Raw genomic sequence first — 19,627 nt, forward strand, 5'->3', positions numbered from 1 at the left:
GCTCTCCCTCCCAGAGGTCCCCATAGACAGCAGCACTAGACATTTATAAAAAGCTTCCCCAAAGGAACTACCAGAGGAAGAGGCGGCACTGAGTGCTGAAGAGAGAGGGCTGTGGAGAAGGTGGTCGCTCTGGAGGAAGACCTCCAGAGCAGAGCAAGGTGGTGCCAAGTCCCCATCTCCACACAGGCCCCCCTGAGACCACTCTCCCCTTACCTCCTCTTTTGCCATGGCGGTCATCTTGGTCATCAGTGACTGAATACGCTGCTGAAAGAGGAACAGGCAGGAGCGGCAGTGAGCGGTTCTGACCAGGTAAGACAGAAGCAATATGCCCACATGGGGCTTTGGGTGAAGTCCAGGGGTTATTTTCCTCGATCTCATCTTATGGGGAGGCTCAAGACAGGTGAGCAAGGGAAACAGGAAGGTGTGGGGGCCACTCATAGCAGCTGGCTGCAAGAGGCACTGGCCATTTGGGAAGTAAAATTTCTCCTCACATGGCTAAACAGAAACTGTAGAGGGCCTACATGGACCACACACCTCTTCAGCTGCTCGAAGCTCATCTTCTTCGTGAGTATCAGCTTTTTCTGCAGCCGACAGCCCTGTGGGAAGTGCTGCTTTCTTGTCCTCAGCCTAGAAGGGAAGATGGGAAAAGAGCTGAGCATTGGAGCTGGAGACTCAGTAGAGAAAGGACAATACTGTAAAGAGGCATGAGGCTGTAAAAGGAAACACAGATCTGGAGAGCTGCACCAGTCCGAGAAAGAACGGACAATCCAGAGACCTGAGCTTCCGTTTGAGATAGACAGTGGGCAGGTCCAGCTTCAGGGCCTGGCAATCACCTGTCTCCACTTGCCAACTGCTCACTGAGCTGATTAAGTTCATATCAGGCCACACTCATTTTCCAGACTTATCCTTATGCTTTGATTGGTCTTCCCCCTATGTTAACACCTTCAAGAGCAGATCACTGCTAAAGGAGTGTTTTTTCAAACTGCCTATTGAGACTCATTAGTGGGACATGAAAGTAAATTAGCAGGTATGACTAGCATCTATATAAATTAAATAAAAATAATAGAACATATCAGAGTGCTTTGTAAGCAGTAAAGGGTTAAGTACTGCTTAGTGAAACTTGTTTTTGAGGTGTTTGTGTGTCTGTGTAAGTGAACCATGATGAAAAATAGAATTTTTACTGCTGAGAGTAATCAAAAAAGTTTGATAACCACTGTCAAAAAAGTTTGATAAACACTGTCTTGAAGGATAAAAATTAAAACTGTTTCCTCTGGTGATCAAGTTGCATGCTCTGAACCCTCAGGCTCTATACTATGAATACAACAAACTAAAGACACCCCAGATTCACTGCTTTTCCATGGGCTAGAGGTCTGGAGATTTAATCCTACCTCTGTCAGCCACTAGCTGGGTGACCTCAGACCTACCTCTGATCTCTGGATCACGGTCTTCTAGGGTCAAACAAAAGGTTTGGTCTCAGAAACCTTTTTAGACCATTCCAACTCTGGGATGCTTTTCTAGAACAAGTCCACCATTGCCCACGGGAACGCCACGAGCTCCTAGCTGCATGAATTTTTCCAGTCACAACCAAATTGCCTTATTTCACAATATATAGACAATCTTTTCAGATTCAAATTACATATCAAACTAAATGTACACATCAAACCGTTATTTATATACCATATGACACATTACATACTCAAATCCAGAAAACACCCTGCTCTTCAGGAAATGACTATTAAGTTGAGTAAAAACACAAATGTGAGAAAAATAAATAATGAAAAGATCAAAAAAGAAGATATCATGATCAGTGCATGACAAATTATCAACAAACTACTACTACTACTACTAATAGTACTAGTACTAATTAACACTTATTAAATGTTTACTATGTGTTGGACCATTCTAAGTCCTTTCCATTTTAATCTTAACAATGCTGTGAGGTAGGTACAGTGACTGCCCCCATTTTACAGATTCTGTAAACTGAGGTACAATAAGTAAACTATTCAAAGTCACACAGTGAGAGGAGGGGCCAGGATTTGAAACCAGCCAGTCTGGCTTCAGAACAGTGCTCGCAGTCACAGTTGGTGCCCTCCAGGGACTGAGACAACAATGCAGGAAGCAGAGGGAGGCTGGGCGAGCTGGACAAGGGAATTATGGCAGGCAGACAGCAGCAGGACTGTGTCTGTCCCATTCAAGAAAATTTGGGGATCGGTAGAGAATGAGAAAAGGTTAGTAACAGATTTTAATCAGCAGGACTCTACTTTTTTTTATTTTTAATTTTTTTTATTTCAGGAAATTATGGGGGTACAAACATTTTGGTTACATGTTATGACTTTGCCACATCCCAACCATAATTTGAGACATGCCCTTTGCCCCACTACAATGCTCACTGAGTCCATTAGTTGTGAGTTTACCCACCCCTAAGCCCCCTACCCCCCAAAAATATTACTACTGTGTGAGCACCTAGTGTTGATTAGTCAGTGCCAATCTGATGGCGAGTACATGCGGTGTCTATTCTTCCATTCTTCTGATACCTCACTTCGGAGGATGTGCTCAAGCTCTATCCAGGAAAATATAAGAAGTGCTAGATCACCATCATTTTTTATAATTGAGTAGTATTCCACTGTATACATATAGCATATTTTATTAATCCACTCATGGATTGACGGGCACTTGGGTTGTTTCCACATCCTTGCTATAGTGAATTGTGCTGCCATAAACATTCGAGTGCAGATGTCTTTATTATAGAATCACGTTAGTTCCTTTGGGTAGATGCCTAATACTGGTATTGCTGTATCAAATGGTAGTTCTACTTGCAGCTCTTTGAGGTATCTCCAAATTCTTTTCCACAGAGGTTGCACTAATTTTCAGTCCCACCAGCAGTGTAAGAGTGTTCCTATCGTTCCACATCCTCGCCAGCATTTGTTACTTTGGGATTTTTTGATAAAGGCCAATCTTACTGGAGTAAGGTGATATCTCACTGTGGTTTTGATTTGCATTTCCCTAATGATTAGAGATGTTGAGCATTTTTTTATGTTTGCTGGCCATTATTCTGTCTTCTTTTGAAAAGCTTTTGTTCATGTCCTTCATCCATTTATTGATGGGGTTGTTTGATTTTTTTCTTGTTGATTTGAGTGCTAGATAGATTCTTGCGATCAGCCCTTTATCAGATGTGTAGAGAGCAAGTATCTTCTCCTATTCTGCAGGTTGTCTATTTGCTCTAATGATAGTTTCCTTGGCTGTACAAAAGCTTTTTAATTTGATCAGGTCCCATTTATTTATTTTTGTAGTTGCTGTGATTGCTTTGGGGGTCTTCTTCATAAATTCTTTGCCTAGGCCAATGTCTGAAAGAGTCTTCCCTACATTTTCTTCTAGGATTCTTAAGGTTTCATGCCTTAGGTTTAAGTCTGTTATCCATCTAGAATTGATTTTTGTAAGAGGTGAGAGGTGGGGATCCAGTTTCAATCTTCTGCATGTAGCTATCCAGTTTTCCCAGCACCATTTATTGAAAAGGGATTCTTTTCCCCAGTGTATATTTTTGTTGGCTTTGTCAAAGATTAGATGACAGTATGTGGATGGTTTCACCTCTGGATTCTCAGTCCTGTTGCAAAGGTCTATGTCTCTATTCTTGTGCCAGTACCATGTTGTTTTAGTTACTATAGCCTTGTAGTACAGCTTTAAGTCTGATAGACTGATACCTCCCAGTTTGTTCTTTTTGCTTAAGATTGCTTTGGCCATATGAGGTCTTCTCTGATTCCATACAAAGCATAAAATTATTTTTTCTAAATCTGTAAAGAATGATGCTGGTACTTTGAGAGGGATTGCATTAATTCTGTAGATCACTTTAGGCAGTATGGACATTTTAACAATGTTGATTCTACTAATCCATGAGCATGGTAGATTTTTCCATCTGTTTATACCTTCTACGATTTCTTTTTTTAGTGTTTCGTAGTTCTCCCTGTATATGTCTCTCACCTCTTTCATTAAATATGTACCTAGATATTTGATTTTCTTTGAGGCTATTGTAAAAGGTACTATGTTTTTATTTGAATTTTGGCTTGACTGTTATTGGTGTATAAGAATGCCTCTGATTTGTATGTATTAATTTTGTATCCTGAGACTTTACTGAACTCATTTATCAATTCCAGGAGTTTCTTGGTTTAATCATTGGGGTTTTCTAGATATAATATCATCAGCAAAGAGTGAGAGTTTGATCTCTTCTGCCCCCATTTGGATGCCCTTAATTCCCCTCTCTTATCTGATTGCTCTAGCAAGGACTTCCAGTACCATGTTGAATGGAAGTGGGGATAGTGGGCATCCTTGTCTGGTTCCAGATCTAAGTGGGAATGGTTTCAATTTGTCCCCATTCACAATGATATTGGCTGTGGGTTTATTGTATATGGCCTTGATAATTTTAAGGTATGTCCCATTTATGCCTATTTTGCTAAGAGTTTTTATCATAAAGGTGTGCTGGACTTTGTCAAATGCTTTTTCTGCATCAAATGAGAGAATCATATGGTCTTTGTTCTTGCTTTTATGAGGTGAATTGTGTTTATGGATTTGCGTATGATGAACCAGCCTTGCATCTCTGGTATAAAGCCCATCTGGTCATGGTGAATTATTCTTTTGCTATGCTGTTGGATTCGATTTGCTAAAATTTTGTGGAGGATTTTTACATCAATATTCATGAGGGATACTGGTCTGCAGTTTTCTTTTTTTGTTGTGTCCTTTCCTGGTTTTGGTATCAAGGTGATGTTGGCTTCATAGAATGAGTTAGGGAGGATACCATCTTCCTCAATGTTGTGGAATAATTTCTGTAGCATAGGCATGAGTTCTTCTTTGACTGTTTGGTAGAACTCAGAAGTACAGCCACCTGAGCAGGACCCTACTTTTTAAGAGGCTACTGACCACTTTAGCTGGCACTTGAGACGGGCTTTGATGTCAGACAGACCTGGGTTCAGATTCTTATTAATGTACTTTAGGGCTGTGTGACTTTGGACAAATCACTGAGTCTCTCTGAGCATCAGCTTTCTGACCTGAAAAACAGCAGTAAGTATCCTTCTCATAGAGTTCTTCTGGAAAATAAGTGAAAAAGTACACGCAAAGCCCTTAACGAAGGGCCTGCAACACAGTAAGGGTTTGGTACCACAGGATTTATGTGCCTGCCCTGCTGATGATGATTAAGGATGATCGATAAACATATACATTAACAAAATCTTTGAGATTCCATTGTGAAGTTAGAAACGCCCATCCTGACTTACCTGGTTCTTCCACACTTGGCATTTCTACAGCAGGGAGGTGCATAATTTACAGTTTTGCTCTATCTCACTGCCAGCTTCCTGTCCACACCTGTCTAGAGACTCAGATGAGGAATGCTCTGGGAGCCCTGAGAGTAGACTTCATATTCTCACTTTGGAGCTACTGGAGCACACCTGACTGACCCTGGGGTCATAACGTCCATTCATCCCTCACTTCCATCCCTGGGATGAGACTGCTGCTTCACTCCCTGGTCTATAGAGGCTGCAGACCAAAAAAGCCAGGATGGAGATGCAGGCGTCAAAGGCAGCTGGCACACCCCTGCCACCACAGCCTGCCTGGGATCAGTGCCTGGTCAGCAGCAGCCTTGCCAGCCCACCACCCCTCCCGGGCTTCCCAGGGGACTGCTGCCCAGACTGCGAGTATCAGACAGAGGTGAATGGGTTGCTTCCATCTCTCAAGTATTCTTTCCCATTATCTATACTTTTCTTACCTTCTCTGTTTTGCTCTGGCGGCTAAATCCATATCTCCTGCAGCCACAAAAAAGAGGAGTTCAATTACAATTCAAAAATCATAATAAATTCAATCAAATGCATTTTGGTTGGATTTTTATATGAAAAGCACCAAAGTGAATTTAGGTTATTTGGTGACAGAAGAAAATGTTTTAAGTGCCTGAATCACAAACATATGCCACTGTTTTTTGAATAAAGGGCCAGTCAACACACTTACTATGTAAATATGATAAATGGGAACTCTCAGATAGTAGAGTACAATGTTTTCCTAAAGTGCAATCATTACTCTTTGAATCAGGAACTGCATTTCAGAGCCACAGTTTAAGCTAAAAGCCTTAAAAATATCTTTGTAAACAAAAGTAAAAGTGTTTGCTTCAGCCAAATATGCTTTTTAGTAGCTACTTCAGCAACTTTTTCTTCTCAAAAATAATCCAACCACGATGCCAATAATGTTGTACACTCAATTCACACAACCTTAATTCAAAGAAACACAAACACAAATGCACTTCAGTTTAAAGTAGTTTATTTTCCGGCTGCAATTAATCTATGCTTTTTTTTTTTTTTTTTAAGTAAGTATAACAATGCAAAAGCCATTGAACCTAAAACAAAAAGCATAATGCAAAACACCCAGCCTCTTATACCTTTAAGTAATCTGTAAAGAAATAAAATTCCATGTATCATTTAAGAAGAACAAAAGAAAGGCTTTGCTCTGTCCTTGCTTGCGCCATGCCTCTCACCCCGTTTTGGGCTTCTAGCCTCACTGCCCCCACTCTTCCTGCCTACTCCTTATCCAACTTCACATTGGCCTGACCTGCATTTATCAATAGCAACCTCCTCCCTGAGGAGAAACAGGACCTCCTTAGCAGTCTCATCAAAGCTTCTCCTCTGCAGCCCAGCCTACAACCATTTAGCCTCACCTCCAGCAGCTCACCTTATGTGCTCTTGTTCCATCTACCGCCTGGACAGACAGCTCTGCACACACTGAGCCATTCTCCTCTCTCCCCCTAATTCCTGATGTACCCTACACCCCTCGGCTCTACAGCTTCCTTTTCTGAGGCACCCCCATGCACACACGCTAGGCCCTGGCCTACCCACCCCTGCATCTATACATGCTCCTCTCGGTTCCCAGATGGCGACTACGTCTGACTGCCTGACCGCATATCCGTATCCTCCTTGAGGACAACGATTCTACTTTTACATTTTATATTTCCAGTGTTTGTTGAATGAATACACTAAACGTAAGTGAAAATAATGTGAAAATCAAGAAACCAAAAGTATCACTTGAACTTATGATAATAGACTGTCATATAACTGTTGAGACCAAAAACTCACTGTTGGGCATAGTGTGCCCATTCTTTACTCATAAATCTATAGGCTCAACGTGCAACGGACCAAGGTTACATTTTTGGGTATCTATATAAACTCTGTAAAGGGCCTTATGGCAGATTCTGTGAATCGGCTCACTATCTATTGCATTTTCCTACACTGCAGAGGCTGGAAAGACTATTTTCCATACTCTTGCACCTAGGGTCCTGAGTGCTGTTTAGGTTCCACCAATCAGATGCATTTGCTGGAGTTTTGAATGTGGAACCATTAAACAAGGGGAAAGGGAACACATAAAGGATCCATTGTGTTGGCATGGATCCCAGTAGAAGCAACCTGGTTCTGGGGCCAGCAACTCTCACAGTGGCTTCCTGATTTACAGACAGCTTCCTGATTCAGACAGAAGTGGTGTGGTTCCCTTGCCAACAGCTGTAGCACCAGCTTCCCAATTCCACAGGCTGCTAGTTAGCTTCCTGATCATGGAGGCAGAGGCAGCATCCCTGGGGCTCCAGTTCTAATGTAAGGCTTGGGAGCTGACACTGGCTCAGCCTAGTGCCCATTGATCCCTATAATCAATTCCTTCTGCTAAACTAGTAGGAGGGTACTTGTGTTCTCAACCAGGCAGGGAACCCTGACCAATACAGAGTCTTGCCAAAGCTTCCCACTCCTAGAAGTGTCCTTGTGTCTTGAATATTTATCCTTCCCTTTCTAGGCTCGTAGCCCACAGGGATTCAGGCAGAGAGCCCTTATCTAAGGCCCAGGGACTTTGTGGATAAAGCAGTAAACAACTAAATCTCTGTGACTCAATTCCCAGGACCTATCTATTCCTCCTTAAAGATAGAGGTGTGGGAGACTCTTGCCACTCAAAACTACATTAGCCCCCCAGATGTGTGCTTCTGTGTTTATACCACCAGAGCATTCATTGTGGTGTACACAATAACTATCTGTCATGAGTAATCCTCTAAACCTGCTGAACTCCTGGAGAGAAGGGAATTTGCTTCATTCATTTTTTTTTATATTTTTAAAATTGAGATATATTCACATAAAATAAATTCACCATTTTAAACTGTACAGTTCACTGGTTTTTAGTGTACTCACTATGTTATGCAACCATCACTACTATCTAAATCCAGAACAGTTCCAACACCCCAAAGGAAACTCTGTACCTATCAGCAGTTAGTCCCAATTCCCCTACTCTCCAGCCTGTGGCTACCACTAATCTACTTTCTGTGTCTACGGATTTGCCTATTGTGAACATTTCATATAAATGAAATCAACCATTCAACAGGTGGCCTTTTGTGTCTGGCTTCTTTCACTTAGCATAGTATTTTTAATGTTCATCCATGTTGTAGCATGCATCAGTACTTCATGCATTTTTATGGCTAAATAATATCCCCTTGTATGGTTAAACCACATTTTATTTTATCAGCTGATAGACATTTGGGTTGTTTCTGGTTTTTGGCAATTATGAATAGTTCTGCTATAAATATTCATGTACAGCTTCATCCACTTTTATAACTCCACTGCCCGGTTCAGTGCCTGGCACAAAGCAGGCACTCAATCAATGTTTGCTGAACAAATGAAGAATCCGGCTGATTTTTCTAAAGGCCTCCTTCTCCACATGACATGGCAGCAATGCTTCCATGCCAAAGCACTGCCTTCAGCTGCTGCTCCTTCCTCTTGTCCTGTCAACCCTGCCCTTTCCCCCCAAGTGCCAGCTCTGATCTGCTGTGCCCCATGATTCTATTTGTTCCTGCTTTCCCCTTCTTTAGCTCTGGGTCATCAAATTTGCTGCCCTGAACCATCAGCACCAACAAAACTCCAGTCCTTTCATCACCCAGGTTCACTTCTTCATACCCTAGACCTAGGACTGGGTCTTTCAATCAAGGATATACATCTTCTACAATAGCATAGTAAAAAAAATAAATATAAAGAAGAGCCACATATATATTTTTTTAGATTAGTAGATTCACATATCCAAGTTAATCCAAACATACTTAAACATTTTCCAACAACTAAATCAAAAATGAGATTTTACATTTAAATTTAACTTAATTAAAATTCTATTCCTGAGCCACACTAGTCACATTTTAATTGCTCAATAGCCCCATATGGTTAATGGCTACCATACTGGACATCACAGTTTTAGAAGATAAAAGAACCTTCAAAGGTAACTGCCTCAGGCCAAATTAAGACAGTTATCTAACTATCTGGATTCCAGAACAAATTAGGGGCATAAAAAGCCCTAAATATTAAGGACTGTGAACTCTGTTCTTTGCTCATTCAATAAGAATTCACTAACTACCTTCCATGAGCATGTCATAGGCCTTACCATCATAGGAGACACAAACAAGTTGGGAGACACATGTTGTATTTCATTTGCTAACTACAGAATGACTTCAAGGCAACTCAAAATTAAGCCTCTAATACTATGTAATAGGCGAACACTAGTATTCTAATAGTTATGCCTCAAACTTCCACTTGAAAGTAAAATATACAGCACATAAAACAGATTTCCCTATAGTAGCAGTTTTATAGCATGGTAAGGTGTTTTAGTTAACCTCTAAAAATTGATTGGACTGATAATAAAACTGAAATATTATAGGGCTGCGATTTTAAGTCTAAAATCAAAACTATGAGTCTTGCTTTTCTAACTCCATAGCATTTAGAAAAATATACTCAAACATGTTTTTAACAGATACACAGTCCTTAAGGCCTTCAGCATGACTGACTGGCTCAAAGTTCAGCTTTATTTGAGCAACTGAGGAGTCAAAAAAGGGGAAGAAGATGGAATGCTGACAACCTCAAAGCCAGGGGGCACCGTGGGCTTAAGGGTGGTGAGTGACTTTCAACTGCAAATAAGAAACACTGACTTTAGACTTTCTTGTTCTAGAAGTCAAATGACTTGACCCCTTGTCAAGAGGTGAGATGAGGTAGGAAATAGGAACACTGGAAACACATGGGGTGTGGATTCCTGAAGGTGCGCTGTGCTAAGGGGGATAAGGAATTCAGGAATGCCACAAGGGCGAGGGAAGAGGGAGGATGGAGCAAAGTGAGTCCGAGGGCCAGCAGAGGACCACCCTTGGTTGACTGGGGAAGAAAGAACGAAGGGGTGAGTCTTCCCATGTGTGTGCCAGAGGGAGGGCTAGAGCTGAGGCTAAAGAGTGAAGGAGTCCAGGGACTGTCACCCAAACATGTGGCATGCTGGTTATGCTGAATATTTTTCCTTAAAGGCTCTTGAAGGCCAGCAGATGAAGGAAAAGGCTTTTTTTCCTTATCTGCATAAAGACTGGACCTGTCAAAGAGAACACAATTGCCTTCCATTTCCTCCTTGAAATCTCATTATCTAACATAGAGCAAGAGACTGAAAATTAAATACCACACCTAGAACCCAAACCATTGACTCTTCTCCCTCCCATTCAATTTTCAGTCATTTACTTACATCATCTCATCATCTGAGCATCAGGCACATTCATCCCCCCCCACAAATCATTTACTACCCCTCAGCTGCCACATTTCCCCATCTCCCTCGCTTTCCCCTATGAAGAAGGCTGGCCTTGTGGCCATCATTGGGTTACTGGGTAATCACACTTCTGTGATTTTCCCCCACGCATGTAAATAAATTTTGTAAGCCCTCTTCTGCTACTCTACCTTTTGTCAGTTCATTTTCAGCAAACCTTGAAAGGGCCAAGGGGAGGCTTTCCCTCTTCACCTCCACAGGAGAACACAGGGACAATGAGGAGAAATGGAAAAAGGTCATATTTAAGGGCATTTGAGAAGTGAAGACTGCTGCTGCTAGTGATGATGATGATAAGGACAAGGATGACAGTAGAAAACTGAGTGTTTTCTACATAGGACGAACTGTTCAAAATTCCTTATATACATACTGTTACATAATCTCTATTTAACGGGAGAGATCTCCATGCAGTCGGGATTATTGAATAGAACCTAGAGCAAAGAATCAGATGGCCAGAAAGGAAGAGAGAGGCCTTCCCAGTGAGGGGGAATAAAGCACACACTTGTTGGGGCTTTAAGTTTTATACAATTGGCTCTGTCATTTTTAATAACCACTCTCTTCTTGTTCAGTCTCAGAGCAAACAGCAAAGACTTGGCCTGTCTTTCTAAAGCCCAGAGCCTAAAAATATACTCTCACTGAAGGTTAAAACAATATTTGCAGATAATGATAATGACATGCTTTTGGAGTTCAAGAAATCTGAATTCAAGTCCCACTTTGAGCCTCTTAATAATTCTATGATTTTGAGCAAGTTATTTTTCAACCTTTCTGAATGCTGTCATTATTAATCTCAAGAGGAAAACGAGCTAAATAAATTATCAGAATGTCCTAAATATCCACAACCCCACCCATCACAAACTTACCCTCTCCCTGCCAGAAAAGCTAAAAAGAAAACAAAATAACTCCTTCCCCTAAAAAGAAAAAAGAAAAAACCCCTCAAAAACAAAAACCTAAAACCTTTACCAAATACCTACCCCAGCCTCAGAAGTTGGCAGAAATCAGCATGACCCCACTGACAGGAACTAAGAGTGGTATTGAGACACTGTTATTTCTCATACTCAGAATTTGAGAGGAGAAAAAAACAAAACCTGTGTCTTTCTTCCTTCCCTAAAGAGAGCCAAGCCAGATTCTGGCCTCAAACTGCACTAACCACTTCTGAGGATGGGCAAGGATGTTCTAAATTTAACCAGCCTTCGACATGGTGATAATGACTGCCATCTACAACACATATGCAAAAGATCCAGTTCAAAGCTGAGAATTTCAGAACAAAATATTGTCAGCATGATCTCAGTGAGGCAGTGATCTGACACCTTCTCATCCTCAGGGACATCTGATTTTCCATGATAATGGAAAAAATGGAGGTATGAACAATACAAACTAACAAAACCACTACATTCCCCTAAGTACTCCTTGGTTCTGGGAGATGCAACACCCACAGAGATGGTCTCTCCAGCTCTGGCTCTCCTGGAGCCACGCCTCACCTGCTCACTTGCAGCTGGAGCCTGGCTCAACAGATCACATTATGGTGCCCCAGGGCCAGCTTTGAGAGCATGCAACCCATCCAGTCGCACCAGGGCCCATGGTTAGAAGGAAGGGTCCTGCACTTGGTTGTTGTTGTCATCTTGAAATTCTTAACAATTAATCATTACTAATAATCTTTAACCGGGGGCCTTACATTTTCATTTTGTACTGGGTTCCACAAATTATGCAGCTAGTCCTCGTGATGCCTGACTCAGAGGAGGCATTCCATTCACACAACCAACTGGTGAGCTGCGGGGATAGCCATCACACCCAGCTTAGGGCCAGAACTACCTCACCTTCCTTTGAAACAGACGAGTTTTTACTCTTAGGAAGAAAAGACTTGACCTCAAACTATCACCTCAAAAAAAAAAAGCATGTGCATTTTCCATTTGAAAAGTAGTTAAGCCTAATTTCCTGCTGGTTCTCTCCAGTACCCTGGAGGGGGAAGCCATCTGCTGCTCACTCAAGGAAATGCTAGTAGCGGTTAGTTCCAGCCACCCAACAAGGTTTGGGTTGTGAGGCAGAGCAGCACACAGGAGCCACTCCCAGCACAAAGGAAGCACTAGGAGACATACTCACATCAAGGAATCAGTTACCCTGAGTGAAGAATGTAGAATATAAAAGAAGGTTAATACTCAGTGTCAACCAAAAAATTCAATGGGGAGAAGCATGTCCTCGTGTTTTTTTTTTTTAAGTAAAAACTGAGGATATAAAATAAGTATTGTTTTTTAAACTAAGATGTTTTTAAGAAGTGACAAAACTACTTTATATTTTTCATTTTCCTAGTCAGGACAATCTTCACAGAAAACCAAAATGATTATTCTAACATTTAAAGTAAAACTACTGAAACTGCTTTCATTTCTTTTATTTACCTGAAGATTTTAATAATAACAAACAGCAGGGGCACGATGGGCAGACCACCCCAGCCTCTGCAAATGCCTCAACCACCCCAACTCCTCAAGTGCACATTTCCAGAGAGGAATTGCAAGAGTTACCCACAAAAACTCAGGTAATTCAATACTAGAAAAAAAGTCCCTGATATTAGAAATCTCATGGCTAAAAACAGTAAGTTAAATCAGGTAGAATCCAAACAAGTTAATTCAAAAGAAATAATTTAAATTAGCTTTTCTTTTAAATGGGTTTATAAAACAGACACCTAGACTGGGTCTCATTCATTACCTGCCATATTCCAAAAGTGTAGCATGGACTCGAGATTCTTCATCAAGCAGCTCCTCTGCTCCCTGTTGGCGTTTATATTTCCGGCGAGGCTTATAAACATCCTAAGTGGATGAGACAGGCAAGTTACCAAGTGTAAGACGGCTGTTCTGAACTGCTGCTGGATGCCTCCAGCCAGTCAGGGGAAGTGGGTCTTCCCCCGTCACAGCCTAGGTGTCCAGGGCTCTGCTGAGGACAGAGGACATTCTGGGTGGCTGCCTTCAGGACAGAGAGGCAAGGTTTATGAAAGGTCAGGGCAGGAGACAATGAACTGAATCTCTGGTTACCTGACATGATTTATGTCCACATGCCCTCCTTTGCTGAGAAACAGAAAAGAGGGAAAAGCTCAATAACAAAAGAGGGTCCTTTGCTCTTAATTTTTTAAGTATAAAAATGATATGTGCTCACTAAAGAAAGTTCAAATAATACATAAATATATGGAGGATATACCCTGCCCAAGAAGGTAACACCATTAGTGTTTGCTGTGTACTCTTCTATGTTAATCTACACAGATAAAAACAGCCATTGTCTTTCTACAGTGGCATGAGTAAAAATAATGGACATTTTAAACAAGAACTTCGGAAAGTAATCCGGTACCCTTAGCCTCTGGTTTTGTATTAATTTGCTTTAAATTGTATAACTTTAAACATAACACATGGGTATATTCCTGTAAAAAGCTTCAAATGCTTCTCAAACACAAAGAAAGGATGCAGAATTTTTTTTTTTTTTTTGAAAAGAGGCTTGTCTCACCCCCTCTTCCTCTAGCTCCAACCTCTCCCCAGAGGTACCACTGTCAGTTTGATGGGCGCACATTCTCTTAAATCTTTGTTTGTGAATTTACATATAATACTGTGCATAATACACACACATTTTTCAATAGATGGTTTAGGGAGATTTTTTTTTTAACATAACTAAGAGTATATTATATATATTGTTCTGCAACTTACTTTTCGTTGGTTTTTTTGTTTGATTTTGCTTAACAGTATATACTGGAGTTATTTCCATGAAATAAATTTACACACAAATCTACTTTATTCTTTATAACTAGGTGTATTATTCCTTAATAGAGGTGTTTCCTAGTTTATTTAATCTTCTACTGAAGTACTTTGAGGTTATTTCCAAGCTCTTATTTGAAACAAGCTTAAACTTGTGTATGTAGATTGCTAGGATAGAAACTTAGAATTGAAATCACTAGTTTGAAGGGTCTTTACGCTACCAAGTTGAGCCAATAAACAAAACGACCTGTACTGATTTATGTGCCCTCCAACTTGTTAATCACGTCTTTTGCAACAAATATTCACAAGCTTTTTAATTTTTCTACATCACATGGGTGAAAAATATTTCACTGTTTTGATTAGCCTTCCCCAAATTATTAGTGAAGCTGGGAATCTTCTTGTTTATTTGCCATTTATGTTCAAATCCTTTGACTGTTTTCCTGTGGATTAATTCATAATTTTCTTACTGATTTGTAAGCATGCAATATATAGGAGCATTACACCTTTGGCTTTTATTTATGTAGCAAATACTTTCACCCAATCTGTTGTTTGTCAACTTTGTTTCAACTTAGTGTTTTTTGGTCCTATGACATTTTAATTTTTTTATGAAGTCAAATTTATCAATCACTTTCTTTATAGTTCTCAGATATTATATCTTACTTCTTATCCCGAGGATGGTAAAAACAAAATTCTCACATGTCACTTTTATAGTTTATATTTAGCTTACAGTTTATGTTTAGCTCTTTAATCCATTCATTTTTTTTTATACAGTGAAAAGTAGGAATCTAACAACTGATTACTCTCGTCAATTCCTTTTGCTTTATGATTCTCCATCTTGTCTCCATTGGTCTTTTTTCAAATTTCCTGGCTATTTTTACACATTTTCTCTTTCAAATGAATTCTACTGTCAGCTTGTCAAGTTCATTAAGAAAAACTCTGTTGGATTTTCATTAGATTCACACTAAATTTAAAAATTCTTAAATGCTTAAAGGAGATTTCAATTCTTTTAGACCCTAATACCAGAAAAGAAGACTGGATACAACCCTTCAGAGATATGTATCTTTTTAATGAAAGTGTTTTGAGGTTTATCCTCAAAAGAATTTATGAAAACAAAATGCACTATAAACTTTCATTGGCTTTTATAATTATCAGAGTGTGATTTAGTTGTAAGTGTATAAGTAAATATAGATCTATTTTGTATAGGACATACTTTAAAATTATATGTATGTATCTCTGTCACTTAAACAAAACAATATGGCATGTAGTAGGTGCTGAATAAACGTAGGTCTTCCACCCCCAGATGACCTGGTTTGTTATTCTACCCCCAATCAATGTCCTCCTTGACTGCTAAGCTGACAGTCAGATAATGCCCTACTACTATCTGCTCAGCAATCTGTGTGCAAGCAGACAGCTGTTAGGCCAGCAAGGTATTCTATAGCAATTCATCTCTGGATCTTTTCTTTTCCACTACCCAGGTTTACTACATTTAATCCTGACCTGGACATCACCACAACAAGCTTACTATCAGGTCTCTCCAGATAGTGGCATTTTATTCTAATTAGAATTATTTCTCTTAATTCTGGTTAACTTTATTATAAAGTTTCAAACATATGGAAAAACATTCTTTCTCTAATACATACTATATAATCTCAACAATTTTGTGGAAAAGGATTGTAACAGGGCTTGGGATGATGCTGGAAGGTGGTTCTTACAAACTGCTGCCACAAATATTCCTTAGTTTGCTGCTGGTGTCTCTATGAATAGGAAGCTATAAATAACATAAAACAGACTTGTAGGGAAATGAAAAATATTAATACAATGAACCCACATGACGTCAGTTACTGCATATGATTTAATTTCCACTGAGCTCTACTATTATTAACTGTTATTTTTTTTAGTTATTATTGAAAGAGTCAATGACCCAAGACAGGAAATTGTATTCTTCTAAAAAAGGACTGACTCCAAAACAATAGCATACTGAAACCAACAGCTAAAAGGGCCTTTTATTCTGCCAAACAATGGCAACGTTGGCTTTTACGAATTATTCCTTACCCTTTAAAGTATAAAATTGTGTATAGATCTCACATTTTAACTTTATAACATAACCACACTATGAAGTAGAAGCAGGGCACATACTATAATCTTCACTTTACTAGTGAAGCAGACATAAAATAATTTGTCCAAGATCCCTAGGACAGTATTAGGCCTGGCCTTAGGTACCCTGGCTTCTAATCCCAAGGCTTTCTTCCCACACTAATTCACCTCTGGTGGACACTCGAGCCACCCACCAGCCATTATAACTAGCCCTCGCACAAGACTCATTCTGTAATGTGAAGCTGCCATCATTACAACGGTCGGCTTAAGTAATGTGACCTAAAGTTAGAGGTTTCTATGCCAACTATAAAGAACTATTGCAAAGTCGCTCTTTAAAGGAACAGGAGTCAGGACACTGATGTCTAGTCCCATCTCTGCCACTAACCAGCTGTATGACTTTGGGAAAGGCAGTTCCTCTCAATGGGCTTCAGTTTCTGTATCTATAAAATGAGGCTGTACTGACAGATCTTGAAGGATACTCCCAGTCTTTCATTCTTTGTGTTCTTTTAATCCTACAAAGATACTGACTCGGTAACATAATTCATTAAAAAAATTTAAAGGCTGAAATTAATAAAAAATGTACCATGCTTTACACATGATTGTGCTCTTAAAAAGAGCATATAAAATCAATTTATCCTTTTGCCATTAATAGTGGCAGCAACAATAGCCATCATTTATTAAATGAGAGGCACATGTCAGGCATATACTGAGATACATGTGCTGCCCATTTGATCTTCACATCTATGAGGGTAGTTATCCTTGTTTACTATCTATAGTTGATAAACTTAGGCACAGAAAGGTTAAAAAACGTGCTCAAGGATACAAAGGCAGTAAGTAACAGAAACAATAAAATTCCAAAATCTTAGCACTCTGAAAAACATTTTATACTTCAACTTTGATCACACTTTGAGTTCTGATATTTTGTTGTGGCAGATAATAAAAGACACATGAGCAGGGTTAAAAAAATTAAGGTGGGCTGGGTGTGGTGGCTCACACCTGTAATCCTAGCACTTTGGGAGGCTGATGCAGGAGAATCGCTTGAGGTCAGGGTTTCAAGACCAGCCAGGTCAGTAGTGAGACCTGTTTCTACCAAAGGAAAAAAAAAAAATTAGCTGGGCTTAGTGGTACACATTTGTAGTCCCAGCAACTCAGGACACAAGCAGGAGGACTGCCTGAGCCGGAGTTTGAGGTTGCAGTGAGCTACGATGACACCAATGAACTTGAGCCCCGGCAACAGAGCGAGAGTCTGTCTCAGAAAAAAAGATAACTCAGGGTGACTCATTTGTAAAGCAAAGAACCAGATCTCTACTTTGCAGGTCTAGTTACAAGTCAGGTTCACCTATCAGAGTAATTCCTCTGAGTTCACATTCCAAATGGCAGGAAAGGGAAGTAGAACTGCACGATAGCAGTTGTGTATCAAATCCCTGATTGCTGCCTGCACAATTATGGCAGACAACATCTTTATTGAAATAACAGAGCAGGCAGTGCAACATCCATTACCAATTTAGCAGTCTACACTCAAAACTCCAGTGGCCCAGACCACACCCAACTCAGCAAGAAGCAACATTTCCCTGAGCTACTTCCAATGACCCAACAGCTCATTCTCACAGTCCAAACCCAACTTGAACAGACCCGGCCTCCGGCCCATGAGTCTGGTGAGTAAACTCTGCCTTCCACCTACAGTGGCCCCACAGATGTTTTCTCCATCAAGTGCAATGTTCTGAAAGATCCCATTAAAAAGTTATAATTGGGACAAGTAAATGCTTTAAAAAATTTCTCACATTCATAACAATAAATAAACAGAACGAAGTCGCTGGGTACTGAGTGAAGAAAATGATGTGACATGGGTGGACAGCGATCATTCTGTAGAGTTTTCTACAGAGACACCCCCAAACCTTGCTCCTTTTCCATTCTCTTTATATGGGCTCTGCCACGTAAGTGTATCTTTTGCTTTTTGAGGTCCAGCACAAGTCCAATCTCAGGTCTCCTTGAGTCCATACCAAGCAGTGTAACTTGGTGGGTAAGAATAAGGTTGCTGTGTTATATAAATGAGCTAAAATGGCGGCTAGGTTGTTTATTTCTTCACAGCAGACTGAGACCTACTAGCTCAAGAGCTGGCCAACATCAAACTCAAATTTTTACACATCGGATTGTTTTAAACATAGCCTAAACAAGCAGATTTTTTGTCATTTAGAGCCTGCCTACTTTATATACCCTCCAAAACTACACCCATGGAAACTGTTAGCATTTACTAATCATAGAAAGAACAAGCTCTGGGGCTATAAAGCCCCCAAGGCACTGGGGATCTTTGGAGATCTCTGACCCAGAGGCTCCCTGTACTGCTGAGCAGCATCAGCTAGACTCAGCAGCCTCCTCCATGATCGCATAGGGGAGTTCCCTTGCCCTCCTTCCCTTTTGGATGGTGGCCCCTGTGCCTAAGCCTCTGGATGGTCTCACAGTGTGAAGGACCCCCACTCCCCCACCCTGTAAGGAAACCTGTCAAATCATCTCCCAAATAAAGCTTGTAGTCAGAGCTTTCTTCTTGATGAGCTCCCAAATCCCTCAAACCCCTTACAAGCTGCAATGTTAGGGCTGTTGCCGCAGCTCCTAGAATCTGGTCTGGCATGCAGTAAGTGCTCAATTAACACTACTGAATGAATGCTTGGAGTCAGACTAGGGTTTCAATCTTTGCTTTATTACTTATTACGCCTCTCTGATTTGGGGCAAGTTATTTTAACCTCTGTGGTTTTCTATCTGTAAATTAGGTATTAGTAGAGTTATGAGAAGTAATCAATCAATATATTTAACAGTACCTGAACACAGTAAATATATAATTTTACATACATATGGATGTATATTTTTATTATTAATAAATTGCGATACACCATTTTGCTTATGTCATCACATTTACATTTTACAAGCTGGATGAAAAGGTCTTCCTCAAAGCACCACCTATGGAAGAATGCACTAGAGTAGGAACTCTAAATGGCATGGTCTCCTAGGTGATCCAGTAAATTCAACAAAGCATTCCCTTCCAAAGAGACTAGAAGCTCTAAGAAGCCTTTTTTCCTGTTCCCTCTACTCTCATATAAAATTCTAAACATTACCCAAAAATGCTTGTAAATAGTAAATGAATAGGCCGGGCGCACACCTGTAATCCTAGCACTCTGGGAGGCCGAGGCGGGTGGATCGCTCGA

At 40.3% G+C, this 19,627-nt stretch overlaps 1 protein-coding gene across 1 annotated transcript in view; it reads right to left on the bottom strand.

The window, feature by feature from the left end:
• CCDC93 (coiled-coil domain containing 93) overlaps positions 1 to 19,627 on the bottom strand; it is a 96,586-nt gene that overhangs the window by 52,746 nt on the left and 24,213 nt on the right. The window contains exons 7-10 of the mRNA XM_069460328.1: positions 13,306 to 13,406; positions 5,750 to 5,786; positions 535 to 627; positions 214 to 264 (exon numbers count right to left, since the gene is read on the bottom strand). Of these exons, the coding sequence (XP_069316429.1) occupies positions 214 to 264; positions 535 to 627; positions 5,750 to 5,786; positions 13,306 to 13,406 (282 nt within the window). The remainder of the gene's footprint in view (positions 1 to 213; positions 265 to 534; positions 628 to 5,749; positions 5,787 to 13,305; positions 13,407 to 19,627) is intronic.

The sequence above is a fragment of the Eulemur rufifrons genome, chromosome 1 (genome assembly GCF_041146395.1).
Source record: "Eulemur rufifrons isolate Redbay chromosome 1, OSU_ERuf_1, whole genome shotgun sequence".
NCBI classification, from domain to species: domain Eukaryota; kingdom Metazoa; phylum Chordata; class Mammalia; order Primates; family Lemuridae; genus Eulemur; species Eulemur rufifrons.